General features: G+C 51.4%; 1 protein-coding gene across 3 annotated transcripts in view; it reads left to right on the forward strand.

Moving 5' to 3' along the window:
- The first annotated feature begins 2,775 nt into the window (after positions 1 to 2,775).
- Positions 2,776 to 27,951, forward strand: part of NSD2 (nuclear receptor binding SET domain protein 2) — a 77,699-nt gene continuing 52,523 nt past the window's right edge. For 2 of the 3 annotated variants that reach the window (XR_016393178.1, XM_022554891.2), the window contains exons 1-2: positions 2,777 to 2,885; positions 26,367 to 26,986. Coding sequence is in view for 2 of the 3 variants with exons in the window: in XM_022554891.2 (XP_022410599.2) it covers positions 26,396 to 26,986 (591 nt within the window). In the remaining variant the exon portion in view is untranslated. Of the gene's footprint in view, positions 2,886 to 26,366; positions 26,987 to 27,951 lie in introns of all 3 variants that reach the window. The other variant, XM_022554885.3, reaches the window with a different exon arrangement.

The raw sequence follows: 27,951 nt of genomic DNA on the forward strand, positions 1-27,951 counted from the left end.
GGATGGAGAAAGGCTGGGGTCAGAGTGCATACATCCCCATGGAAACAGCGATGAGCCTGGCCCCTGGGGGACCCCGGCCCTGGTGGGGGATGCGGAGGCCAAGCCGGAGCTCGGGGGCTCCTTTGGCTAAGGGGCCTGGGTTTTGCCTTGGCAGCAGCTCTTACAGGGAGGTCTGGGCCAGGAGCTGCAGGACCTGTGTCGATGGGGAGCAGGGCGGCAGAGTGGGCTCCAGCCTGGGCCACACAGAGATCATGGAGTGGGCCGTGCCTTCTAGAGCCGTATGCCCCGTGGGTGGTAACAGACGGCAGGCAGCCAGAGGTGGCGTGGCTACAGACCTTCCGGACAGGGGACTCCCAGCTCCGCTTGACCCCTTGATCTGCGGCTGCCGGGCTGGTCCTTGAGCTAGCAGAAAGGCCTGGGATACCCTGGTCCTAAATGCCTTGCCCAGTCCAGCCTTGGCCTGAGAGGCTGGGTGGGGGGCAGCAGGGGGGAGCTGAGATGGAGGGCAGCTGAACCACAGCAGACTGCCCTTGCCCCCTGAAACGCCTTTCCTCTGTGCTCGCTACTTTATACCGGGAGTAGACTCCCAGTCCCTTGGTCTTCTGCAGTCGCTCCCCTCTGAGTGCAGTTTCATTTAGAGAAGTGATAAGAGCCTCAAAGAGACGGAAACAAGGTTCAGCCCCAGCTGCTGACGTCTTTGAGTGCCCCGCAGCCCTCTGGGCCCACCGAACTTGGGGCTTCCACTCCCATGGCCCTCCCCGACCTGCAAGGGGCGCAAACGTGTGGATGAGGAATCATCTACATGCCCAGGGCCTCCTTCAGTCCTGTGAGGGCCTCTTTTTCCTATGCACTGAGGGAGACCCAATCATCGGAAATCCACTCTCCACGGGAGAGGCCCGCAGTGTGTGCGGGACTGGGGCTGCCCAGCTGGCCGACTCGATGAAAAGGGCTTAGGACCCAACAAGACAGCAGGGCTGGGCCCAGGGAGGCCTGCCCTAGGCGGGAAAAGATCAGCCTGCCCCAAATAACTTTCTTCAAGAAAATCCAAACACACACTTTCATGTTTTGAATAAATTTACATGTTGATTGCACTATTCTAAATGCAGATTTTTTTGGTTTTGAAGAGGAGCCCTAATTCCAAATCTGTGAAATCAAATGAGATATGGTGGTATTTGTCTTGCACTGCAGGGATTTAAAGGTACTGGGGAGGTAGACAGTTTTCAGGCTTGTGCCCCAGAGGGATCCCGGGCCCAGAGTGGGCACCTGTTCTCCTCCCCACAGCCAAGAGATATGGCAAAATGCAAATGTGAATGGGCCAGCACCCAGCTAGACACCTTCCAGGGGCTCCTGGTGGCCAGAGGTGAGTCCTGGCAGTGAACGATGGGGGAAGGGCGTCTCTTCTGGTTGCTCAGGCTCCCCAGAATGCTGCAAGGGTGCAGCACACAGTAGGACCTCACCGTATAGCTCTTGGATGGAAGGGTGAAAAATTCTGTAATCCCATTCAGCTGGACACGGGGGAGGGTCTCCCCCTGGCTCTAGCGTCCGCTAGGCCACCCCCTGGTCTGGTGGGAAGCAGCTGAAGCTTGCAGCTGCTGGCACTCTTGGGCCTGCCCTGTCCCTCTTCCCCACCCCAGCCTCACTAGAATGGCACAAGCTCCAGCAGTTTCAGGGCCTGGGAGTCCCGCCTCTGTCCACGGTTACCCCACTGCTCCCAGATCCAGGCCAAACCCGAGCCTGGGAGGTGGAGGGAACGGCTGAATCCTCGCCCTGCAGATATTCTGCAGAAGACGCCCCCTGCTCCCTGCCCGCACCGCCCCGGCCAGTCTCTCTCCGGCCTGCAATCCCCGCTCCCTGTCGTTGTTTGTGACCATCTATGCCAAGTTTGTAATGTGCGTTCCAGGAGCACAGACACGGCGGGGACCTCTGCACCCTGCTCGGCAGTCCCTGGAGCTCCCTCCACAGTGCTCCCCTGCGAGCTCCAGCTGGGCCTCGCCTGCTGGGCCTGTTTAACCTGACCTCCGCCTTCCCGGATCCCAGCTGCTCGACCAGGCCCCGCGCAGAGCGCCTCCTGACCCAGGAGCCTTCTCTCCGCCCCGAGGCAGGGGCGTGGGTGACCACTTGGGTGAGGGCCCTGCGGCCAGCGCGGGCTAACCCTGCGTGTGGTGCTACGGGCGCAGGGCCCGCGGGGCGGCCGGCAGGGAGCCACCTCCCACTTCCCGGCTCCAGGGCCGCGCGGCCCGGGCTGGGTCCGCGATCGCGCGGGGCGGCCTCGCCGGCGGCGATTGGGCGCGCGGCCGTGACGTCACCACGCGCGCGCGCTCCGGACTCTGGCTCCAGGCTCCGGGCTTTCGGTTGAGCCGCCGCCTGGCGCGCGCCCGGCCGAGTAGCGGGAGCGGGGCGCGCGCCCGGCGCCGGTCTGAGGCGGCTCGCGGGGTCCCGCGCTCCCGGCCCCGGCCCGTGCCCTCGATCACCGGCCCCGGCCTGCGCCCCCGACTCTCAGCCTCCGGCCCACGCCCGCGCCACGGACCCGCCACCACCGCCCCGCCCCGCCCCGCGCGGATTTGAAAAGCCCGGCCGCAGCCCCGCGAGCGCGGCAGCCAATCAGCGGCGCGCACTTTCCCGCGGCTTCTGCGAGGCGGCGGCGGCCCGGCGGCGGCGGCGGCGGGCGGGAGGCGCGGGGGCGGGGTCGGCGCCGCGCGCGGAGAGCCTCGGCCTGGCCGCGCTGCGCCCGCCGCCGCCGCCGCCGCCGCCGCCGCCCCCTCCCCTCCCTCGGCCCTCCCTCCCTCCCTCCCCCGCGGCCCCGGCCCCGGCCCCCTCCCCGGCCGCCGCCGCCGGAGCCGCCGCACCGAAGAGCCGCCGCCGCCGGAGGATGCGCCGCACAACAGGTCACTGGCGCCGCCGGCCCAACCGCCGCGGGCCTGAGGGGCGGAGGGCTGAGGGGCTGAGGGGCCGGGCGGGCGGGCGGGCTAACGGGGCCGGGCGGGCGGGCGGGCGCGGCCATGTTGGGCCCGGCGGCCGGCGGCTGCACCTGTGCCGGCCCGCGGGCCGGCGGCCTTTGTTCGCTGCGGCGCCCAGCGGGCCGGGCCGGCCTTTGTGAGGCGCTGGCCGGGGCCGGGGCCGGGCGGCGGTGGGAGGGGCGGCCGGGGCCGGGGAGGCGCTTTTTGTCTGCGGAGGGTCCGGGTGACACTCGGACGCCGGCCGTTGGTCAGCGCGGGCGCCCGGAGCCCCGGGCCTTGGCAGGTGGAGGCGCGGGGACCCCGCCCGGGGCTGCCGGCCCTCGGCCCCCGCGCTTGGCCAGACGGCGGCCCCGAGGCCCCGGCCGCGCAGCGGAGCGGCCCGGCCGCACGGCCGACTCTGCCCCACTCGCCAGAAGGGCGGTTTAAAATCTCGGCGTTTAAGCGATGCTGCTGGTCTCGAGTCTGGGCAGAAGGCGCAGGACCCGGTGCAGCCTTAGTTTTTTCTCGCCCTCGCCGATGCCGGGACGTGAGTGGTCACAGGTTTGACATGCGGGGGGAAACTTGGTCTCACTGGGACGTTAATCATTCTTAGGCAGGTAATTAGGGCTCCGGGGTGTGTGCGCGTGTGCGCGTGTAGCAGAACAGGGGACCCATTCGGTTAGGGTGACTTCAGAGCGAGGTTAGGGAAGTTCTTCAGGACTGACAGCCCGCGCTCAGACTTTCAAGGCCTTGACTTTTAAATGACTTAAACGCCAAGATGTGTGTTCCCTAATCACTAAACAACTTACAAACCTCACGTTGCTACCACGCGTCGATTATACCGACTCTTACTTTATGTATTTTAAAATGAGATTATTAAGATGGAAAATAAGTTAGGAGCCATCTCATGTATGAAGCTGGGAATTTAACTCTTTTATTTTCCCAGTTGTTTTAAATATCCTCGTTACATATTTAAATGTGACGAGAGCACCATTAAAGAAGCACAGCTCTAACCAGCACCACGAGGGAAGCAAGTCCTGGGAGCCCTTTCCTGGCGTGGTTGGTGTGCTCCTGTACCTCACCACCGACCGTAGTTCAAATCTAAACTGCCGACTGGAAGTGAAGAGGACTCATGTCTTAAGCACGATTACTTTGAGTCATTTCCTTTCCTTTTCTTCCATTTTCTCAGACGCCCAGCAGCCTTCAGTTTTGGGCCAGTGGTTGGTAAAGTGAGGAGTTTCTGCAGGGTTGTGAGTTTGCGTAAGCTTTTGTGAAGAGCTGTGATCTATGTAGTACAAAAATCCTCCCCTCCTGACGGCATTACTACAGATCAGGCTGGCCTGGGATTCCAGTGGTAAACATTCCAATTTAAGAGTATCAGAAAAGTAACTTTCTGAGTTTCAAAAAATGATGGGCATGGGACTTCCCTGGCGGTCTAGTGGTTAAGACTCTGTGCTTCGAGTGCAGGGGGCACGGGTTCGATCCCTGGTCGGGGAACTAAGATCCCGCACGCGGTGTGGCACGGCCAAAAAAGTAAATAAATAAAAAATAAAAAGTGATGGGCAGTTTATTATTCTGTGTGCACTTTTATGATATATTCATATGTAACGTCTAAACTAACATAATTTGAAATTTGTGGAGACACAGAACAAAACAGTAAGGTAAACAGGCTACCACGTGTGGCTACTAGGCTTATGGTTTTTATTCAGCCGATTTACACAGGGCCGTTAAAATAGTACCTGCTCAAATGTGAGGAATCAAATGGGGAGAATAAGTCAGAATTGTGAGAATTAGAAGTTAGGAATTAGAGACCCTGTGGCCTAGTTACGGAAGAGTGGGCCAAGCCTTCCATTTATTCGGATGACTTCTCCTCCTACAAGTAGTACAATTTTAAAAGGTTTACTCATATGGCAGAATGTAAACTAATTAGTTACTTTTTTACGGTTTGATGCTTCAGTGTAAAACATGTAAAAATAGGTGGAATTATACTTACTAAGAAGTGCTGGTGAGAGGATAGAAAACACTAATAAAATGTGTGCTATATGAGATATAGGATTGCCACTGAGCACACACATTTGAAATGGATTTGCTAAGATGATGCTGAAGTTCCAAATTTATTTTGCCCTGCCCTTTTTAATCTACACAAATAACCTTTCTAAGTAAACACTTTAATTAATCAGTGGGAACTGAAGATACAAGGCTTTTTGCATACATATTCTAGTATACAGTTTTTGGTTGGTTGGTTGGTGTTTTTTTGGGGGGGTTGGACTGCTTGGCTATAGAATGTATGCAGATTTGGATAAGCATCTTAGTCTTCTGAGCTTCACTCTTATCTCTGCTGGACTGCACTAAATGTGTCCTTGTTCCCCAAATATGTGGTGCCCTATCCTGACCCAGGCCTCTGCATGGACTGTTGTTGGGTGTGGACCACTGCTTGTCCTCCCTTTTGAGCACAGAGGACCCAGCCCTTCAGTGGCCATATGTGACTTTTCTCTCCTGTTGGAGAGCTCTTGAGGTAGGACTCTTATAGCCTTGGGCAGCCTGGCCTCTGCTGGTGCCTTCTCATGGCAGGCACTCAGTGAATGCTGAATAAATGGGCATATGACTTGGGATAAACAACCCATTTTAAGGCCAGCATGTGGCCTGTTTGCGTCTCTTTTTTGTAAGTCATGTTGGAGCAGAAAGGGACCCTCTGGAAGAAGCTGAGTATGGAAAGTAAGGGGCTGGCCTAAGGTCACCCTACTTTAATTGGGGAGCTAAGACTGTTTGCTAGGCAGGGCTGTTTCTTTTCCTTTTCTCATCATAGGTAACTCAAATGTTGAATAAAAATTAACTATGAAATATTGCAAACAAATAATAGAGTAGACCTGTATCCACCATCAGGATGAATCAAGCAGTGATGTTTCTACTGTACTTCTCTGTATCCCTGGGCAAAGTAAAAAGAATATAAAGTACACAAAAGCAAGAGGTGACATGGAAATTCCCAGGATTATGTTTATACTTTACAAACTGCCTTTATGTGATTTGTTAATTTCATTTTTTAGGAACTGTTATTTACATAAAACGTATTTCTTTTGGAGAGAAAAAGACTTAAATTAGTTACCCCGGGGACTCGTCAGCATTTTGCATTTGTCTGTTGGTTGCAGTATAGCTTTTGAAGGAACTGATTTGATGAGATTTGGTTTGCTACTTTAAAAATTCAGGCTGTCTTGAAGTAGTTTTGTTCTTGAGTTTGTCTTCCAGAAAACAAACGGCCAAAGATGAGTTTTCAAAGCATCTTAATGTCTGTAATACCTAATAGTTTCAACAAGACATACAAGGATGGAAACTGCTAAGTAGTGGTTGAGCTGAGTGCTGGCCTGCAGCTCAAAAGCCCCAGTAGTGAGACTTCCCTAGTGGGTGTGTAGAGAAACAATGTTTTATCTTACTGGAGGAGTTGGGAGCTCATTTTTTTTTTAAGATTTATTTATTATTTATTTATTTTATTTATTTTTGGCTGCCTCAGGTCTTAGTTGTGGCACATGGGATCCTTGCTGAGGCATGCGGGATCTTTCGTTGTGGTGCGCGGGTTTTCTCTTCTCTAGTTTTGGTGTGCAGGACCCAGGGCGTGCGGGCTCCAGAGCGCGTGGGCTCTGTAATTTGTGGCACGCAGGCTCTGTAGTTGAGGCGCGCGAGCTCAGTAGTTGTGGCGCGCGGGCTCAGTTGCCCTGCGGCATGTGGGGTCTTAGTCCCCTGACCAGGGATCGAACCCACATCCCTGCATTGTAAGGTGGATTCTTTACCACTGGACCACAGGGAAGTCCTGGGAGCTCAATTTTTAAGTTGAATGGGTTGTCATAGAAAGAATTGATGATCTGGATGAAGTGTGTCATGCTGTTAAGGGTATGTTTATGTCAGCAGTTTTCACATCTTGGTGAGTTTTTCCCTTGGGCTGTGCTGCTGGTTACATAGGTGGACAGATCAGAAAGCATGTCTCTGACTCCAGTTGTGCGACCCTCGCTCAGCTCTCCACACCCTGCCTAGTCTGTCTAAAACGCACGTGTGATCATGTGAGGCCCCTTCTCCAGGAGCTCCAGTGCCCTTTGGGGTTCAAGACCAATCTCTCACTGGGTTTTCTGCCTCTCACTGCACTTTTTTTTTTTCTGGCCATGCCGCGCAGCTCGCTACATCTCAGTTTTCCGACCAGGGATTGAACCTGGGCCCTCGGCAGTGAAAGCGTGGAGTCTTAACCACTGGACGATGGTGGGAATTCCCTCACTGCACTTCTTTTTTTTTTTTTTTTTTAAGATTATGTTTTTAAAAAAAATTTTATTATATTTTTTATTTTTGGCTGTGTTGGGTCTTCGTTGTTGCGTGCGGGCTTTCTCTAGTTGCAGTGAGCGGGGGCTGCTCTTCATTGCGGTGCGTGGGCTTCTCATTGTGGTGGCTTCTCTTGTTGTGGAGCACGGGCTCTGGGGTGCACAGGCTTCAGTAGTTGTGGCTCGTGAGCTCTAGAGCACAGGCTCAGTAGTTGTGGTGCCTGGGCTTAGTTGCTCTGCAGCATGTGGGATCGAACCCATGTCCCCTGCATTGGCAGGAGGATTCTTAACCACTGCACCACGAGGGAAGTCCCCTGCACTTCTTATTTTGATCTCACCTGACCTCTTCAGCCCATCTGTTGCTGCCATGCTTTTTCCTTGGGCCTTGGCATGGTCAGTTTTTGCCCCTGCTCTCCCCTGTGACCCCCATACACACACTTACACTTCAGTGCATGTGTGGGCACAGCTGGCTTTTCGTATTAATTCCTTCTCATTCAGCTCTCAGCTTGCACCTCACTCCTAGAAAACGACCCCAGACTCCCTGCCAGTCTTGGGAGCCCTTGTAGGTATGTCTTGAACACTTTGTGCTTCGCTCACCTTTGTGCACTGCATTCTCACTCTGCTCCAGCCATTCTGGCCTCTGGCTTGCCTCAAGTACTGCATCCGTGCTGCTGTACCTGCTATTCCTTCTACTTGGACACCTGCCTGGCTTCCTCTCTACCTGCCTTTAGGTCTTTGCTCAAACCTACCCTTCTCAGGCACCGTCCCTGACCACTGATTTCAGACACCCTCTTGCTGTCTGGCTCTGCCCATCTGCCGTAGCTTCTTTTCCATGACTCTTATCCTCTGACATTCTGGGTGTTTTCCTTATTTGTCTGCCTGCCTGACTGCATCAAGATGTCTATAAGGGTGGAGATTTTTCTCCTTTTGGCTCTACTTACTGTGATACCCCCAGTGCCTAGGACAGTACCCTAATGACTGTCAGACATTGAGTGACTGCTTGCATGAACAGACTCTCAGCCCCTTGTGTGCTGGCTCACGTATAAGAAGTGGTGTGGATAAAGGGGATTGGCGTAGGCGTGCTTGCCCTAGTGTGAGGTTGGCAAGGTGGAGGGCCATGGGCAGGTGAGAGAGGTCAGAGAGGAGGCTCGTAGACCACTGCTAGAGAACGGTGGCCTTACCCAGGCACAGGAGGTGGGGTAGGAAGAGTGGACAGATGCAGGAGAGAGGGCTGTAGCGGCATTGATGGGCTGGGGTTCAGCATGGGGGCTCAGAATAAGAGGGGAGGGTTGGGGACTTCCTGGTGGCACAGTGGTTAGGAGTCCTCCTGCCAATGCAGGACACATGGGTTCGACCCCTGGTCCGGGAAGATCCCACATGCCAAGGAGCAACTAAGCCCGTGCGCCACAACTACTGAGCCTATGCTCTAGAGCTCAAGAGCCACAACTACTGAGCCCACGTGCCACAACTACTGAAGCCCGTGCGCCTAGAGCCCGTGCTCCGCAACAGGAGAAGCCACCACAATGAGAAGCCCGTGCGCAGCAAGGAAGACCGAACACCTCCAAAAAATAAATAAATGACATAAAATTTAAAAAGAGGGGAGGGTTGGCCCAGGTGATCCTAATATTCACAATTTGAAAGAATGGGTGGAGAGGGCACCATTTTTATCTCCCTGTGAACTAGTGAAACTGAAGGTGGGCCTCGTTTCTGATCTACCTTGGTTCCTTCCAAAAAGAAACTGATGTCACCTACCAGCTGAAAATGTGTCTCTTGTGCCTTCCTGTTCACCCAGAAGAGGAAACCTTAGGTCTTGAGCATGGCGTGTGGCCCCTTTGTGTTTTCTAGCATCTTTGCTCCCTGGCCCCTTGTAGCTGCTCTGAGATCTCATCACCATGCTGCTGCCCCTCGGGGATGAGCTGTGCTCCATCTCACGGTCCTTGCATTGCTGTGGCTCCTTCCTAAGGCGTCCCGGTTGGCCTTGCTGAGCTGCTCTTACGGCTCCACCTTCATTTGTTTCCTCTAGTGTTGCCAACGCTGCGCCCATGGCACTAGGTGTGTTTGGTTTTCTGTTCCCAGGTTGGTTGTTCCTCTGAGCACCAGGCCCTGTCATGGCAGCGTGTTGCACATAAGACTGTCTGTGCTGTCTCTATATAAATAGGAGGGTGGGCCAGTGTATTTTGTTAGTTAGTATGGCAGTGTACTTCTGGCGACATTTCTTCATTCACTGAGAATTAAGAAATTAGCTGTGTTCCAGTGATGAGCCAAAACACCCATGTCCTTGGTCTCATGGACTTGACAGACCTGTGAGAGGGATGAAACAGGAGAAACAGTGGACAAAAGATTGCGTCTTTGAAAAACCTGTAACAGGGGACATGGGTTCGATCCCTGGTCCGGGAAGATCCCACATGCTGCAGAGCAGCTAAGCCCGTGCGCCACAAGTACTGAGCCTGTGCTCTAGAGCCCGCGAGCCACAACTACTGAAGCTTGCACGCCTAGAGCCCGTGCTCCACCAAAATGAGAAGCCTGCGCACCACAACGAAGACTAGCCCTGCTCGCCGCAAGTGGAAAAAGCCCGCGCGCAGCAGCGAAGACCCAACACAGCCATAAATAAATAAATAAATAAATAAATAAATAAATAAATAAATAAATAAAATTTAAAAAATAATAAAAAGAAAAAAAAAGAAAAACCTGTGAAATAGTCTTGCTAAATAACTGAACCTGAAACTGATCAGCCCTTTACCTCCCACAAGCAATTAATAGGAAATATGGGCATGGGGAAAGGAACACATTAAACTACACTGTGCGATTGCCACTGGTGGAACTCAGAACGGGGGAACCTGCAGGACCAGTGACCAGGTCTCTTCCACAAGGAAAAAGAAGGGGGATGTGGATAAGAGGCTGATTGCACTACGGAGGGCTTATGTGCATACAAGACGGGCCAGTTAGTTAGAGATGTGACTAAACACTGTTTATGATATTTGGGACAATTAGCAATTGGAACACTGACTCAATTTGTCATTAAGGAATTTTTTTTTTTTTAGCTGCCATAGTGGTTTGGTTTTGTTTAAGAAAAGAATTTGTACCTTGTAGGCATGCATACAGAATTTATCAAAGAAATGATACACCATCTGCGATTGGCTTCACAGTTCTGTGGAAAGGGAGCCGTGAGGGTGTGGCTGGATCAGGGCTGGTGTGGGGTGATGGTGGTGCGGTACATGGGCCCTGCTTGTTCTCTCTATCTTTATGTGTGTTCAGAATTCTCCCTGATGAAGGAAGAAAAGTCACGAAGGAGAGGTTGGGTACATTTAGTACATCTATAAGGAGATTATGCCTCACTGTGGGTTGGGTGTCAGGAAGGACTTCGTGATGGGACTGAGGCTGGAGCAGAGAGCAGAAGAGGCCTTGGTAGAGGGTGGGCTTGGTAAGGGTGGTGTGACTGTTCTAGATAAGGGAGCAGGCAGTGCAGAGAGCCTGTGACGGGAGTGGACAGAAGGCTGACGAGGCTGGAGCAGAGGGTGAGGGAGCTATGTGTAGACCAGGGCTGCAGTGGTGGGGCAGGGCAGGCTCTCTGTGGCTGTAGTAAGGCTTTTCATCCAGAGAGCAATGTGAGGCCTTTGAGGGTTTTAAGCGGGTGTGTGTGTGTGACAGAGAGAGGGAGAGGGAGAGGGAGAGGGAGACGGACATGAATCTGTTTGCTTTGGGAAGTGCGTTTCTTGGAGTCCTCTCTAAGTTGGTGGTGGGAGGATTCCGGAGAGGGAAGAGGGTGCAGGAGACCGGCCTGCGCTCACTGTGTGTTCGGGTTAGAATCTTTCCAGCTGTCCCTGCTTTGGGTGCCTTGTAGGACTGAACAGCTCTGCCCCGTTGAAATTTGGCGTGGCCACATGATTTGCTTTGGACAATGAAAAGGGACGCGTCATCTCTGACTGGGCGCTCTGAGAGTCGCGTGCTTCCACGATGTCCCTTTTTCCTTCTCACTGTGGAAGCGCATGATACGCGCTATGAGCACGAGGGAAACCTCTGGGTTGAGCCAGGTTGCGGCCCCGTAACCTAGTCCAGGGGTTCTCAGTGGTCCCCAGACTGACAGCATCTGTCACCTGGGAACTTCTTAGACACGCGTGTTGGGGCCCACCCTAGACCTACTGAGTCCTAAGCTCTGGGGTGGGGCCGGCGGCCTCCGATGCCCGCGGAGTGGAGCGCTGCTGCCTCGGGTCTGCTGGCTGGTCAGCCGGCTCGGGGCCTGTGGTGCTGGTGCAAGGTGGAGGTGGCCCGCCAGCGACGGGCTTCTGGCTGTGACAGGAGGAGCCAGCCTCGTCAGGTCAGCTGGGGCAAGAGCTCTGCAGGAAAAGGGCTGAGGCCTGTGGGCTGGGGGGGAGGGACGGCGTAGGGAGGGTGTCGGTGACGGCCCTGAGTTTTGTCTGACGAAAGCAGACAGGTAGAAGCGCCACTCACTGTCTAGACAGTATTTTTGTAAGCGTTACATTTACTTGGGTTTCGAGGTTCGGGAGCAAGGAAAAGCCTATTGAGGAATTTAAAAAATTTTCATTGAGTCCTTGACTCACATATCAGTTTCTCACATTGATTGCCCCACTTGTCATCGTGCCCTTTCTGCTCTCCTGACCCCCAGTCTTGCTGTCCCCCACCTGCCCCCACTCGAGTGGAAGCTCTTGCTCCTGGCGGTGCCCCCAGGACTGCGCGGCTCCTGCCCGCGCTCCGCCGCCTGGACTGGCCCGCGTGTCGGCGCCGCGGCCACCCCTGTGCCGTGTCGGGGAGCAGGCAGCCCGCTCCAGGCGGAGGGCTGTGTGGTCCGTCCTTGTGACCCGGGGGCTGGGCCCTGCCCTAGGCCCCTGGCTTCTCAGCTGCTGGATTCCTTCTGGGGCGGGGGGAGGCGGGAGCTGGCCTGAGCACGGGGAGGAGCTGGCGGGCTTCAGGCTGCTTCCTCTTCCTCAGGTGCGGAAGGAAGGCTTGTTTGGGGGAGCGGCACCGCCCAGGAGGAGAGCTGCTGGGGAGGCGTGGAGGACGGTGCGTGTTGGGGTTTTCTCCCTTTTGCTCTGCATCTTAAGTTGTGTACCTTATTTGTGGAAGACGAGTTGGGATTGAGCATCACGTTAACAGCTTATTGGATTCTTTTTTGTTGAGTTCTGAAATCTATATAAAAAAGTATTTATTTCTTAAAACTCAACTTCTTCGAAAAAAATATTGGTGGTTCTTGTTTGTCCAACGTGGAGGCTAAGCTTGTGTGCATTTCTCAGATGCCAGTATGCTCTCGGCTGCTTTAGGGATTTCTGTGAATTAGCAGTTATATCAGCAAAGGGTCAGAGCACATCATAGGTAATTACCCTCTCTGCTTCCTTTGGAGAGGGGCCCTGTTCATTTTTGTAGGTTGGTAGACCTCTGAGATAGAGGAAATCTGTGTCTTGATGGCCCACTAGGAATGAAACGTGTTTCCATAGGACCTTGCCCTGGCTTTACAGCTCTGCCTCTCGAGGACTCCAAGGTAACTCCTTGGGGCCGGGCACAGCACCCTGGGTGTTTGGGTGGAGCCTGGCCCCTGTTCTTGGCTGTGCCCTCGTTGTGGGCTTGTCTCCTAGAAGCCATTGCTGCTTCCCTGGGTCTGTACCAACTGCTTCTCTTGTTCTCTGCTATTGGCTGGAGGTCTCAGAGCTGGTCCTTCAGCTGGTGCCCAGATCCTGGCACCTTCTCACCTCTCTCCTCCCTTTGTGAGTTCCCAGCACGGGAATGATGTAGTAGAAACTGAGTTGTGAATTCCAGCCTAGAGTTTATAGAAATCTTATTTTCAAGGATGTGCAGTTTCTTGACACATCATCAAGGCAAAATAGAAAGCTTAATTATTATTAATTTTATAATCAGAAAGTACATTTTATGGAAAATCTGTAATAACTACAGTCTTACCAACCAAATGTTTAGGTGTATTTCCAGTTTACCTTTCATTGATCAGACGGAACCAGGTGCCCTAAAGACAGTTTCCTCTGCGAGGGTCATATCAAACGGTAACAGTCTAGGTAACTATTCCAAGGAGACAACTGCTCTGCTCTTCCAGCTGTTTCTTGTGGTATCTATCTGTACTTAAAAAAAAATAACTTTCTAATTTTGCTGAGTTGAGAACTTTGTGGTTTATATGTTATGTGTTAAGTTCTATCTACAGGAGATAAGGATTTAGCTTTCTTTCCCGCTGGCCTCCCACTTCCCCTTCCCCAGTTCTTCCCAATATTGTGGTGTCTGGGTTATCTATTCCTCCCTGATAAGCTATTCCAGAACTTAGTGGCTGAAAGCACAACAACATTTATTTGTTTACAGTTTTGCAGTTTGGACGTTGTATGCCAGGGTTAGCTTGTTTCTGCTCTTGTGGTGTCAGTTTGTTTCATTGCTGTGGCTGTGTGTTGGAATTGGCTGTTGGCCACGGTCCACCGTTCTCCCCAACATAGGCCTCCCGTGAGGCTGCTTGGGCCTCCTCATAGCATGGTGGCTGGTTCCTGAAGGAGGAAGTGAAGTTGCCAGTCCTTTTATTTTTTTCTTATTCTTATTTTTTTACTTTTAGGCCGTACCGTGCAGCTTGTGGGATCTCAGCTCCCCGACCAGGGATTGAACCTGGGCCATGGCAGTGAAAGCCTGGAATCCTAACCACTAGGCCATCAGGGAACTCCCTGTCTGCCAGTCCTTTTTTTTTTTTTTCTTTCTTTTTGCGGTACGCGGGCCTCTCACTGCTGTGGCCTCTCCCATTGCGGAGCACAGGCTCCGGACACGCAGGCCCAGCGGCCATGGCTCACGGGCCCAGCCGCTCCGCGGCATGCGGGATCCTCCCGGACCGGGGCACGAACCCGTGTCCCCTGCATCGGCAGGCGGACTCTCAACCACTGTGCCACCAGGGAAGCCCTGCCAGTCCTTTTAAAGGTGAGGCTGGCTCTGGTCTGGCATCACTTTTGCCATATTCAGTTGGTGGGAGCAGTCACAGGCCCAGGCCAGAATCAAGAATGTGGAGAAATAGATTTTATCTCTTGGTGGGGGGATTACAATAAATTTTTGGCCATCTTTATTTTATTTTTTTATTTTTTAGAATTTCCAGTTGCCTTTCTTCTTGCAACATCTTTTTCTTTTTTTAGTATTTATTTATTTTGCTGCGTCGGGTCTTAGTTGCGGTATGCGAGATCTTCTTCTTGCGGCACGTGGGCTCAGTAGTTGTGGTGCACGGGCTTAGTTGCCCTGTGACATGTGGGATCTTAGTTCCCCAACCAGGGATCGAACCCGCGTCCCCTGCATTGGAAGGTGGATTGTTAACCACTAGACCACCAGGGAAGTCCCTGATTTTAAATTCTTATCTCTCATGGTAAGTTTTCCTCACACGTCTGATGGCCTTTGACTGCAGGCCCACTGTTGAGACGGAGGTCTGGGAGCTGACGGCAGGTCCTGGGTGGAGGCTTCACTGAGGGCCAATTGGTCAGAACCCACCGTCAGCATCAGCAGGTGTTTTCCCTAGATCTTGGCAAGTGTCCTCGTGCTGGCTGTGTCTTGTAGTTCACTGCCTTGAGCGCCCCCTCCGGTGTGCCCTGTCCTTAGACTACACTCCGGTTCTTCTCCTGCTGGGGTGGGGCTGGTTGCCAGGCTGTGGGTGGGGTGGGTCAGGGACTGCGCGTTATGTGGACTTCAATCCAGTTCTTTTGACTTAGGGTTCCCAGTGTGTGCAGCACATGCCCCTGCTTTGTGCAGTGACTTATCGTTATGCATTAGGCATGTGTTAGAATTAGAATAGGAAAATACATTACAGACATGTGAATGATACAACTTAATATGTTTAATACCTTTCCTATTCAACAGAAGATTTGATAGGTTACAAACTGAGATAAGATTAACCTAAAATTCATCAATTAAACTATTTTAAAGTATATAATTCATTGGTTCTGTAGTACATTCTCAGTGTTAATGCAACCATCACCACTATCCAATTCCCGAATATTTTCGTCATTTCAGTGAGAAGCCTGCTGCCTATTGGGCAGTCACTCCCCATTTCCCCTTGTCCCCCAGCCCCTGGCAACCACCATTCTACCTTGTCTCCGGATTTGCCTATTCTAGACATTTTACATGAATAGAATCACGTAGTATGTGGCCTTTTGTGACCGGCTTTTTTCTCTCAGCACAGTGTTCTCAAGGTTCATCCGTGTCGTATCATGTCTCCATACTTCATTCATTTAAAAAATTTTTTTAATTTTTTGCTACATTGGGTCTTCGTTGCTATGCACGGGCTTTCTCTAGTTGCGGCGAGCGGGGGCTACTCTTTGTTGCGGTGCGCGGGCTTCTCATTGCAGTGTCTTCTCTTGCTGTGGAGCATGGGCTCTAGGCACGCGGGCTTAGTAGTTGTGGCTCACGGGCTCTAGAGCGCAGGCTCAGTAGCTGTGGCGCACGGGCTTAGTTGCTCCGAGGCATGTGGGATCTTCCCGGACCAGGGCTCAAACTTGTGTCCCCTGCATTGGCAGGCAGATTCTTAACCACTGCGCCACCAGGGAAGCCTACTTCATTCATTTTTATGACTGAATATCCCACTGTATGGATAGATCACACTTCTTTTTTTTCCCTGCCGCGCGGCATGTGGCATCTTAGTTCCCCGACCAGGGATTGAACCTGGGCCCCCTGGCGGTAGAAGTGTGGAGTCCTAACCACTGGACCATCAGGGAAGTCCAGATCACTTCTTCTTCTTTTATCTGTTTATCAGTTGTTGGACATTGGGTTGTTTTTTGAATAATTTAGTGAAAATTCTTGTACAAGTTTTTGTGTGAACATGTTTTCTAGGAGTGGAATTGCTGGGTCACATGGCAGCTAAGGAACTTCTCGATTGTTTCCCGCTGCAGCTGCACCACTTTCCATACCCCTGGCAGTGTGTAAGGGGTCCAAAGATTTGTCATATTACACCGAGAAGATAGAGAGAACAGACAGGCATGGAGTCAGGGACGATAGCAACTCATGCATCGTCATAAGGTTAAGGTTGGGGCCGCGGGGAGAGAGGCACACAGGTGGTGGGCCCAAGGCTGACCTTGAGCCTGTCTGTGGCTCCAAGCTTCTTTGCAGTGAAAACAAAACAAAACAAGGAATAGGTCAGTTATAAAGTCTTTACTGTCATAGGTGCATTTCTGCAGAAGAAGCAAGACTTCTGCTGTGAGTCAATTCTAAATTCCATAAAATAAAGCTTCTCAGTAGAGAGTTCTTACGGAGTAATGGAGCCGTCACTGCCCTCAGCCCCTGTTCTGTAGCAGACTCTGTACTGATCTCATTGTTCTTTACAGAGAGCTCTTTGCTGTAAGACTGGAGGTCCTGTCATCATTCAGTGAAGGTGGGACCAAGATCTATTCCAGGTAGATTAGTGTGAAATGCTGGAAAGAAAGGGAATGTTAGGAAATGTGTGTGTATGTTTTAACCATACTTGCAAACTTGACTTTTCCATCTAAGTCTCTCTTCTGCCTCCAGAAGAAGGACTGGAGCTTGGTCCCTGTCCTGGCTGGGCTCTGGGGGACGTCCTGAAGCGCTTCCTGCTGTCCAGCATTGAGGCTTCTCCCTGATGACTCTGCTCAGATTCACAGAATGGACTCAGCGGGCTGCAGCTGGATTTCTGAGCAGCCGAGAGAGTGGGGCCTCGTGTGCCCGAGGTCGGAGCCCCGGGGAAAGGAGTTTGAGGGTTGCTCCAGTGACTCTTCCTGCCACTTTTCCATCCTCCACCCCATCTTTCTCCTTCCTCTTTCCCTAATGTTATATCTGTATTTTAAAATCTCTGTCTCTCCCCTCTGGAATATTAGCTCCACAAGAATAAGGTACACGCTTTGTTTACTGCTCTGTCTCCAAATGTTGGGACAGGGCCTGTGCTCATTGACTAGTTTTCAGTGTTGAGTGTTGTCATTCAGGTCACCTTTCCCTTCTTTTGAGAGTGGTGCCTTTCCCTTTATGTTGGAGACCCCTCCTCTGTTCCATGTGGCCCTGCAGGGGCTGCCTAGCCCCCCCAGCCACTTACTGTGTCAGCTCATGTTGTAGGAGGCCTGTGAAATGTAAGGGATTAATTATATAGTTCTTAAAGCTTATTACAGGAAGCAGCAAGATGATGCTCGGCTCTCCCCACCCTGTTCCTGCTCCCCTTGGAAAACCACTGATAACTCTGAGCTGTTACTCTCTGTTTTAACTTCCACATTTTCATTTTTCACTTTTAGTGTGTCAGTGTTTTCTTTCCTTGGCACAATGATTGTATGTTACATTTTGTTATATTTATTTTTTAAAAATCAATTAATGTATTCATTTTTGGCTGCTTTGGGTCTTTGTTGCTGCACACAGGCTTTCTCTAGTCGTGGCGAGCGGGGGCTACTCTTTGTTGCTGTGCGCGGGCTTCTCATTGCGGTGGCGTCTCTTGTTGTGGAGCACGGGCTCTAGGTGCATGGGCTTCAGTAGTTGTGGCACATGGGCTCCGTAGTTGTGGCTCGCAGGCTCTAGAGCGCAGGCTCAGTAGTTGTGGCGCACAGGCTTAGTTGCTCCGTGGCATGTGGGATCTCCCCGGACCAGGGCTGGAACCTGTGTCCTGTGCACTGGCAGGCGGACTCTTAACCTCTGCGCCACCAGGGAAGCCCCACCTTTAGTTTTTAAAAAATATTTATTTATTTCTCTTTGGCTGCATTGGGTTGTTTTTTAAAAATTTATTTGTTTATTTTTGGCTGTGTTGGGTCTTTGTTGCTGCGTGCGGGTTTTCTCTGGTTGCGTCAAGCGGGGGCTACTCTTTGTTGCCGTGCGCGGGCTTCTCATTGCGGTGGCGTCTCTTGTTGCAGAGCACGGGCTCTAGGCGCATGGGCTTCAGTAGTTGTGGCACACGGGTTCAGTAGTTGCGGCACACGGGCTCTAGAGCGCAGGCTCAGTATTTGTGGCACACGGGCTTAGTTGCTCTGCGGCATGTGGGATCTTCCTGGACCAGTGCTCGAACCCGTGTTCCCTGCATTGGCAGGTGGATTCTTAACCCCTGCGCCACCAAGGAGCCCCCACCTTTTGTCATCTTAGACATTTTAAAAGGGAAAGGCTTTGTGGGCAAGAGGAGCCCCGAGCCACGGGCCTTACTCCTGCAGCAGCGTGCCTCTCGCCGAGCGACTCTTCCGGTCGGCTTCCCCATTGTTGGCGTTTGGCGTCTCTAACTCATTCCTCTGTTGTCTTTGCCCTTGCGGGTTTACCCTTCCTTTGAAATTCCTTACTGTCATTTTAATTGGGGTTTCTGCACGGAGTGTAGGTAAATGTGAGAAAGGAGGCCTCACGTTCTTTTTAAATATAAAAATGGTTTTAGAATTACCACTCTCCCCTGTGCTCCTTCTGGGTTTATATCCTTGCTCTAGTACCTCTTTTAGCATTTCATTTGTGAAAGCGATATGTATATTAAACTCCCTTAGTTTTTGCATGTCTGAAAATACATTTTGCCTCATGTTCAGTGATAATTTAGATGAGAAATTATTTTTTCCCTTAACACTTTAGAGAGGCTCCGTCATCTACTCCTATCTGTTGAGGCTGCACAGAGGTCTGTGTTTCTGTTTCTTTTCTCATGCTGAAGTCTGTGAATTAACTTATTCTTTATGGGTACTTAGGTTTTAAGGTTTTCTTTTTATCCTTCATGTTATGTGGTTTCAGAAATGATGTGTTGACGTATTGATTTGCTTTTATTTATCTTGCTCAGAACCCTGGGTACCCTTTTAAATCTGGATACTTGAGTTTCCTTTCATCTCTGGAAAATTTCGATTATTATCCCTTTGAAAATTACCTTACCCCATCCTCCCTCGTTTCTCCTGGAACTCCATTGGAACGTAAACTCCCTGAGGGCAGAGTATTCTTTGTGTGTGTGTATGTGTGATAACATATACATGACGAAAAATCACCATCGTGACCATTTTTAAGTGTACAGTTCAGTGGCATTAAGTACGTTCACATTATTGGGCAGCCGTCACCACCATCCACTCCAGAATTTCTTCATCTTGTGAACCTGAAACTCCCCATTAAACACTTAACTCTTCATCCTCTCCTCCCCATGCCCTTGCAGCTACCTTTCTACTTTCTGTCTCTATGAATTTGATTACTCTTGGGATCTCATATAAGTGGAATCAGGGAGTTCTCTGGTGGTCCAGTGGTTAGGACTCCGCACTTTCACTACCGAGGGCGTGGGTTCAACCCCTGGTCAGGGAACTAGGGTCCCGCGTGCCATGTGGTGAGGCCAAAAAGAAAAAAAGTGGAATGATACACATTTGTCCTTTTGTGACCAGATTCTTTTCCTTAGCATAATGTATTCAAAGTTCATCCATGTTGTAGTATGTCTCAATACTTCATTCCTTTTTAAGGCTGAACAATATTCCATTATCTGGAGGTACCACAGTTTATCAATTCATTCATCTGCTCAAGGACAGCTTGGTTGCTTCCAGGTTTTGGCAGTTATGAATGAAACTGCTATAAACCTCTGTGTGCAGGTTTTTGTGTGGACATAAGTTTTCAGCTTCCTTGGGTAAACACCAAGGAGTGGGATTGCTGAATCGTATGGTAAGAGTATGTTTAGTTTTGTGGGAAACACCAACCTGTCTTTCCATTGTGGCTGCACCATTCGGCGTTCCCACCGGCAGTGATGAGGGTTCGCCAGCACGTGGCGCTGTCAGTGTTGTGGAGCCTGGCAGTTCTGACAGGTGTGGAGTGGCTGCCTTAATTACCGTGCCTTCACAGCAGGTCTTGCGGGAGGGCTCTGTGCAGAACCGCCCCCTGAGCAGTTTCCCAGTTGCCTTTGCAGGGCTCTACCAGCGTCACTCGTGCTAGACCCATTTTTACGTATGTTTCCTGGCTCAGGATTTGGGGCACCACAGCCTCTGAGGCAGAGTTCTCGAGGGTGATTCTGTCTCCCCAGTGGTCTCTGGTGGGTGCTTGCTGAGGGCCCCAGCCCTGGGCTGGCTGGAGGTGCGGCTCAGGTGACAGCGCTGTCGCAGCTGACACTCTGGTCTGCTTTGGGTGATGCCTGTGAGCTGGAGGCTGGGTGAGAGGGTGTGGTCACTTGCCACAGCTGGAAGGTGGTAGGGCCAGATTCCAGCCCTAGAGCGGCCTCCACACTCTGCCCGGGGCCCTGCAGCTCCCCACGCCCTCCGACCGCTGCAGCTGCGTGGGAGCCCAGGCAGGCCGGGCTCTGTAAGGCTGATTGCTCTTCCCTCTTCACCTCTGGACCTGGAGATTTTGCCCTTTCCTGTTTTCAGTTAAGTGATGTAGCTAACTTTTTTTGTTAAAGAAATAATAATTTGGCTACCTTCACCAGAAATCTTCTGAAATGTGTTAAAATGGTGACGGAATGTTAATAGAGTCCCTAATGTTGAATCAGCATTTTTGGATACACCCTCTTTAGCTGTGATATCTTATTTTAATATGGTAATGACTGGGTTTGATTTATTTCTATTTTGTAATTTTTTTTTTTACAGTCATACTCTACTGATCTTGGTCTGTAGTTCTTTTCTGTACTCATTTTTCTGGTTTTGGTATGAGAGTTATGCCAGCCTTATATAATGTTTGGGAAACTCTCCATCATTTTCCATGTTCTGGAATAATTTAAACGATAGGAATGCTGTTTTTATGTGATGAATAATACACAGCAGTCGGAAAGACTGAGCTACGCTTGTTTACATCAACATGGGGGAGATCAAACTGTGTTGATTGATGAAATCGCAGAGCACAAGTCCAGTGTGGTAGCATTGCTGCTTGGCATGCAGACCCCATACAGCAATTCTCTGTTCCTGGGTACATCCCGTAGATTGGAAGGATGCGTAGTCAACTGGTGATGGGGAGAGTAAGTGGAACTTAGGGTTCCTGAAAGGCAGATGTCATCTTTGTTTTACTCATTCACCCTGAGCAAGGCTTGCGGGAGGTGGGAGCTGCAGCGGGAGATTGTGTTTGGCTTCTCGCTGTTGGACTTGGGGCTCACGGTGGGTGACGTGGGCGTGGAGAACCAGAATCCCGGGATCCTGCTGCGGGCGTGTGGTGGGCGGTGGGCGGCCTGTGGGGGTGAGCCTGGCTTCTCCCGTCTGGGAGCCCTCAGGTGCCGTGCACCCACTGTGCCTGTCCTCGGCTCATGCATCTGCAGTTGCCATTGTCCGGGGGTCTTCTTTTTTTCATGTCAAAAAGACATGAAGCAAATGTGGCAACATGCTGAAAACTGTCATTTTGGAGTGGTGAGTATACAAGTGTACAAGTGTGTCCTGTTGTTCTTTGCACTTTTCTGCTTTTGAAGCTTGCCCCCCCCCCCCGCTACCCAATATAAGAACGATTGGCCGTTGAGGGATCATCACATGAACCTAGTGAAGGTCTCTGGGCCTTTCTTTTATGGTTATTGTGGGCTCTGTAGGTTTTCTACCTCTTGGTTAGGTTTTATATTTTTCTTGAAATGCTAGACAAAGTGAAAGATTTTCTAGTTTATTGGTATAACCTTGATTGAAAAAACCAAAAACTCCTAGAAAGATCAAATTACTGGTCAGTGGCGTGCAGTGCCGTGTTGAAGTGAAGGCGGACCCTCTCTGCGGGCCCCTGCCTTCAAGGGTTGTCCCGGGTGGAATCCTGGAAAGTAAGCAGCCCACAATCAGATTAGGAAGGGAAAAAAGACCAAACGCCCGAAGAAACAGGTACCATGAATGAAAATAAAAGCAACAACAGTAGACACAGGCCTGCAAAGACCAGATATTTAAAACAGTTATGTTTAATATATTCAAAGATTTAAAAGAAACCTGAAAATTCCAACAGGAACAAGCAATCTTGAAAATGTGGTTCACATACACATCATGATTACCGTGGACCTAGGCCTGGAGTTAGATCCGAACCCCATGACCCTGGGTATGTTTTAAGAGAAGCCAGAAATCTGAATTTTTGTGTAAAATGTCCCAAACGTTAATTGTTGGCAACTAAAGCATCTTGTTTATCTGTCTACTGGCTGTACTTCTTAATATTATTTTCTTAGCTGTTGCTCTAACTAGGGCTGCGGTTTGCATCCTTAACTCGTCACAGGCTACTTGGAGTTAATATACCACTGGGTATAAAATACAAGAATCTTGCAACTGTCTAGATTGATTTACTCCCTTCCCCATGCTACAGTTGTCATATGTATTACATCTATTAAGTTATAACTCCAGTGTTATATATTTTGCTTTAATTATTTGAATTTTAAAGAAACTAAGAGGAACAAGTAGTCTTTTATATTTGCTCATATATTCACCATTTCTGGTGCCCTTGATTTCTTCCTAAAGATCCCAGTTTCAGTCTGGTGTCATTTCTCTTCAACCTGAAGAACTTCCTTTAGCATTTCTCCTAGTGAAGATCTGATGGCAACAATTTCTTAGTTTGTATTTCTCTTAAAATGTATTTTGTCATCACTTCTGAAGGATATTTTTTCTGGATATCAAATTCCGGTTGGACAGTTGTTGTTTTTTTTCCCCATTACTCAAATCATATCTGGCTTCTGTTTCTCATGAGAAGTAAATAATCATCCACACCACTGTTTTGTATGTACCGGGTCTTTTTTCCCTCTGACTGCTTTCCAGGGTTTCTCTTCATCTTGGTTTCTAGGCATTTCAGCTGATGTGCACCTGGTGTAGCTTCTTTTATATACATCCTGCTTGAGATTTGCTGAGCTTCTTGAACCTGTAAATTGATGTCTCACTGAATTTGGGAAGTTTTTCTGGTTATTTTTTCCCAAATATTTTTTCTTTTTTTCTTTTAAATGACTGACTTTAAAAAGAATATTTATTTGGGGCTTCCCTGGTGGCGCAGTGGTTGAGAGTCCGCCTGCTGATGCAGGGGACGCGGGTTCGTGCCCCCGTCCGGGAAGATCCCGCATGCCGCGGAGTGGCTGGGCCCGTGAGCCATGGCCGCTGAGCCTGCACATCTGGAGCCTGTGCTCCACAATGGGAGAGGCCACAGCAGTGAGAGGCCCGCGTACCGCAAAAAAAAAAAAAAAAAAAAAGGAATATTTATTTTATTTATTTTCTATATTATTTTTGGCTGCATTGGGTCTTAGTTGTGGCATGCGGGATCTTTTGTTGCAGCACGCAGGCTTCTCTCAGGTTGCGGCATGTGGGCTCCAGAGTGCGTGGGCTCTGTAGTTGTGGCGGGCGGACTTAGTTGCTCCGTGGCATGTAGGATCTTAGTTCCCTGACCAGGGCTTGAACCTGCACCCACTGCGTTGGCAGGCGGATTCTTAAGCACTGCACCACCTGGGAAGCGCCCCAGATATTTTTTCTGTGTCATTGTTTCTCTCCTTTCCTTCTGGGTGGGAGTGGGAACCCAGACCTTTTGATGCTGGTCTATAGATCATTGAGGCTCAGTTTCTTTTCTTTCTTTTTATTTTTAATAATTTTTACTCTGTTTTTTAGATAATTTTTACTGATCTATTTTCAAGTTTCCTGACTCATATCTAATACGCTTTTAAGGCCATGCAATGATTTATTTTTTTAAATTTCAGATACAGAATTTCCATTTGACTCTTTTTCATAGTTTTTGTTTCTCTGTTGCCATTTCCAGTTTATTATTTTATGAGTATATTTTCCTTTATGTCCTTGAGCATGGTTATAATAGATGCTTTGAAATCCTGCTGAATTTCAATATTTGGGCCGTCTCGGGGTTGGTTTCTGCTGTTTCTCTGTTTCATCATATATTTAGTAATTTCTGGATAATGTGAAAGATGTGCTGTAGACACTCTTTATTACGTTATGTTCTTAAGAGTGGTCTTTTATTTTCAGTTGTGTTAAAATACACGTAACATTTACCATCTTAACCATTTTTAAGTGTGAAGTTCAGTGGTATTAAGTACATGCACGCTGTTGCAGCCATCACCAGAACTCTTTTCGTCTTGCGAATCTGGAACGTCGCCCCCATTAAAACACCACCTCCCTGTTCTCCCCGCCCCCATATCCTGGTGCCCCCCATCCTACTTTCTGTCTTTATGGATTTGACTGCTCGTAACAGTGCAGGCTTACAGTATTTTGTGAGTGGCTCATTGCACTCGCTGTAATGTCCTCAGAGTTCATCCATGTCATAGCAGGTGTCAGAATCTCCTTCGTTTTTAAGGCTGAATCGTATTCCACTGTGTGGATTCCACCTTTTGCCTGTTGTGAACATGCTGCTGTGAACATTGGGTACAGATACCTCTGTGAGTCCCTGCTTTCAGTTCTTTGGGGTGTGTATCCAGAATGGAACTGCTGGGTCCTTTTGATTCTTTGGGGAACGCCCCCCCGCTATTTTCCAGCAGCCACACCATTTTACATTCCCACCCATGTGCACGAAGTTTCCAATTTCTCCACATCCTCGCCAACCCGTTTTCTGTTTTTGTGTGTGTGTGTGGTACGCGGGCCTCTCACCGCTGTGGCCTCTCGCGTTGTGGAGCACAGGCTCCGGACGCGCAGGCTCAGCGGCCATGGCTCACGGGCCCAGCCGCTCCACTGCATGTGGGATCTTCCTGGACCGGGGCACGGACCCGTGTCCCCTGCATCGGCAAGCGGACCCTCAGCCACTGCGCCACCAGGGAAGCCCTGTTTTCTGTTTTTTGTAGTAGGTAGTCATCCTCAGGGGTGTGTGTGAGGTGGCATTTCGTTGTGGTTTTGATACTTTTTTTTTTTTTTTTTTTTTGGCCTTGCTGTGGGGCTTGCGGGATCTTAGTTCCTGGGCCAGGGGTTGAACCCAGGGCCGGCAGTGAGAGTGCGGAGTCCTAACCACTGGCCAGCCCTGGAAGTCTGCTTCTTATCCTCAGAGTGGTGTTGCGGTTTGTTTCTGTCTTTCTTCAGCTGTCTTGTAAGCTGGGCTGCGTGGACTCCAGGGTTCGGTGGGGAGTCTGCGGTGCGCGGGGGCCCCCCTCGAAGGCTCTCCTTTCCCTGTTCACCCGGTGCCGGGCCTGCTGGGTGCGTTCCCGAGCCGCCCCCACGCCCCCTGCTCTGGGCTCTCTCCAGTGCCTTTAGGTCATTGTCTTCTCTTTTTGTCCCGTTGGTCTGATGCAAGCGGGACTGGGAACCCACTCGGATTTACCTGAAAAAAACACCGCGTGGGGCACACCGAATGCTCTGGTGTGTGCCCGGTGCTCCAGGTGTCCGGGGCCAACCCTCCACCACTGCCTGGCTCCCGCCCTGGCCTGGCGTCCACGGAGACTGGGCCCTTTCCACCGAGGCGCTCTTGGGAGGGTTGTCCCGGGCTGCATCCTTGGCCCCTCCCCAGGGGCTGTAGCCAGCGGCCCCCCAGGCGGTGACAGTGGCTGAGCACCTACATCCTTGGGCTCCCGGTCCAGGCGCCCCACTTCTTCCTGCTCTCTCACCGTTGGCCCCCTTGGGGCCGTGGTGCACTCTTGGGACGTCTTCCCAGCGGAGTGGGCGCCTGCCAGTACCCTGTTCCGAGCCGCCTTCGTGGGGCGTCCCCAACGAGGGACTGCGGCTGTGTGGGGAGGAGACCCCTCTGCATGTGGACCTCGGGCGGCCATCCCATGGAGGGCGCTGTGGGTGGTGCGCTATGGCCTGGCCCTGCTGCCCGACTAGCGCAGTCCCGGAGAGCTGACTCCACTTGATGTTGCTGCCCTGCTGCTTGTCACCGGCAGTTAACTTGGGCCTGGGTGGGGAGGGCCGGGGTGGGGGGGCGGTAGAGGTCCAGCTCTCACCTTCCCCGGCCGTCTGGGCTGAAGCTTTGCCTACCGGTAATCGCGGGTATGTCCCGAGCCCCTGCCCGGAGTCCTCTTCAGCTGTGTCTCAAGTGCTTCCCTTTTGTCCTTTGCCGGGGCCTGGCTTTGTGCTGGCCACCTCGGGCGCTGCCCTCGCGACAGGGGGCAGGGGGCGACCTCCGCTTCCGAGGGCTGAGGTCAAGGGGGGCACGGCCACACAGCTCATTAGTGGCGGTCCCTGCTTGACTCTCGTTAGAAACTAGTCGTGTTCCTTTCACTTTATCACTTTGTGATTCCTGTCATTTTTGTGATATTAGAACTGTCTCCTGTGACCTAAGTCATTATAGGAAACACCATAAGTTGACTCAGCCCCCCCAAACTCTGCAGACTGGTAGGGAGCTTCACTGGCCTACTCATCTTAGGTTTGAAATGTAATAGCTTTCTTTTCTTTCTCTTTTTCTAATGCTGCAGTGTTCTAAGAACGGAGGCATCTAGGCTGAATGGAATTCAGCATCAAAAAAAGTCCTCTTTCTGTTCCGAAGGTTGTAAAGTGCGTGAAGATGAAGCAGGCACCGGAAATCCTTGGCAACACGAACGGAAAGACTCCGAGCTGTGAAGTGAGTCGTGAGTGCTCCGTGTTTCTGAGCAAAGCCCAGCTCTCCGCCGGTCTGCAGGAGGGAGTTGTGCAGAAGTTCAATGGCCACGACGCTCTTCCTTTTATCCCAGCCGAGAGGCTGAAAGACCTCACCTCCCGCGTCTTTAATGGAGACCCCGGTGCTCATGATGCCAAATTGCGTTTGGAGTCCCAGGAAATGAAGGGACTTGGGACACCACCTGACACTACCCCTGTCAAAAATGGCTCTCCAGAGATCAAGCTGAAAATCACCAAAACATACATGAACGGGAAACCTCTCTTTGAGTCCTCCATATGTGGCGATGGTGCTGCCACCGTGTCCCAGTCGGAAGACGATGGACAGAGACCAGCGAGCAAAGCGCGGCGGACCAGGAAGAGGAGCGCGAAGCTGCTGCTGGGGCGGGGCCTCGCCGAGGCGGCCCTGGCGTCCCGGGCCTCGAGCCCCTCGGCCGAAAAGGTATCTGCGAGTGAGGAGTTCTGGCTGGCCGGGGTAGAGGGCGGCCCCAGCTCCCGGCACCGGGGGGCCCCGAAGGATGCGTGGTGCACGGGGGGGCGGGAGGAGGTGGGCTCAGCCCCCCGAGGCCTGCTCTGCAGCTCGGGCCCCTGGCTGTGGCAACGGCACTCACAGCAGCCTGCCGAGCAGTGCTGAGGCCTAGAGATTAAGCATAAAGAGTAAACAAGGGCACTTCCCTGGTGGTCCAGTGGTCAAGACTTTGCCTTCCAATGCCGGGGGTTCGGGGTCGATCCCTGGTTGGGGAGCTAAGATCCCACATGCCTCAGGGCCGAAAAACCAAACCATAAAAAGAAGCCAGAAGCAATAGTGTAACAAATTCAATAAAGACTTCAGAAAATGGTCCACATCCAAAAACAAAAACTTTAATTTAAAAAAAAAAAAAAAAAAAGATGAAATGAGTGTCTGACCCCAGGCCTGGCCCGTTCCCAAGCCCTTGACCTTCAGGCTGTCCTGTCTTCATGGATCTCCTCTCCAGAGATGCCCTTTAGCCTGAATCTGGTCGGTGGAGGAGCATGGGGATCGAGTGGGGGCCTCCTCAGTCTGTGCTGTCTGAGGAGGGGAGCGGGCCGCGCTGTGCAGGTGTGCTCCTACCTTCCCGCCCCGCGGTTCACCGTCACTCCCAGGTCTCCTCCCCCAGTGGCCCTGCAGATGGGCCGCTGCCTTGAGGGCTGGGGCTGCGCCTCAGGCCTTCACGTTCTTGGTTCCAGGACAGAGTGCATCACTTGAGTGCGCGTGAATGAGTGTTCACTCACCAAAGGCCGGGGTGGAGACCCCCTAACGTAGGACGACAAACGTGGTGGTTTATGCCACCAAGTCTTAAATGACACTCGGGAACCTTGACCTTGGCAGAAGGAACTGGGGAGGGCTCTGTAGCCGCCCTTGTTCACCGAGGGGCTGATGGTCTAGAT

This window comes from Delphinapterus leucas, chromosome 5, assembly GCF_059928025.1.
Source record: "Delphinapterus leucas isolate spDelLeu-1000000601 "Yukka" chromosome 5, BTC_Dleu_Yukka2, whole genome shotgun sequence".
Taxonomy (NCBI): domain Eukaryota; kingdom Metazoa; phylum Chordata; class Mammalia; order Artiodactyla; family Monodontidae; genus Delphinapterus; species Delphinapterus leucas.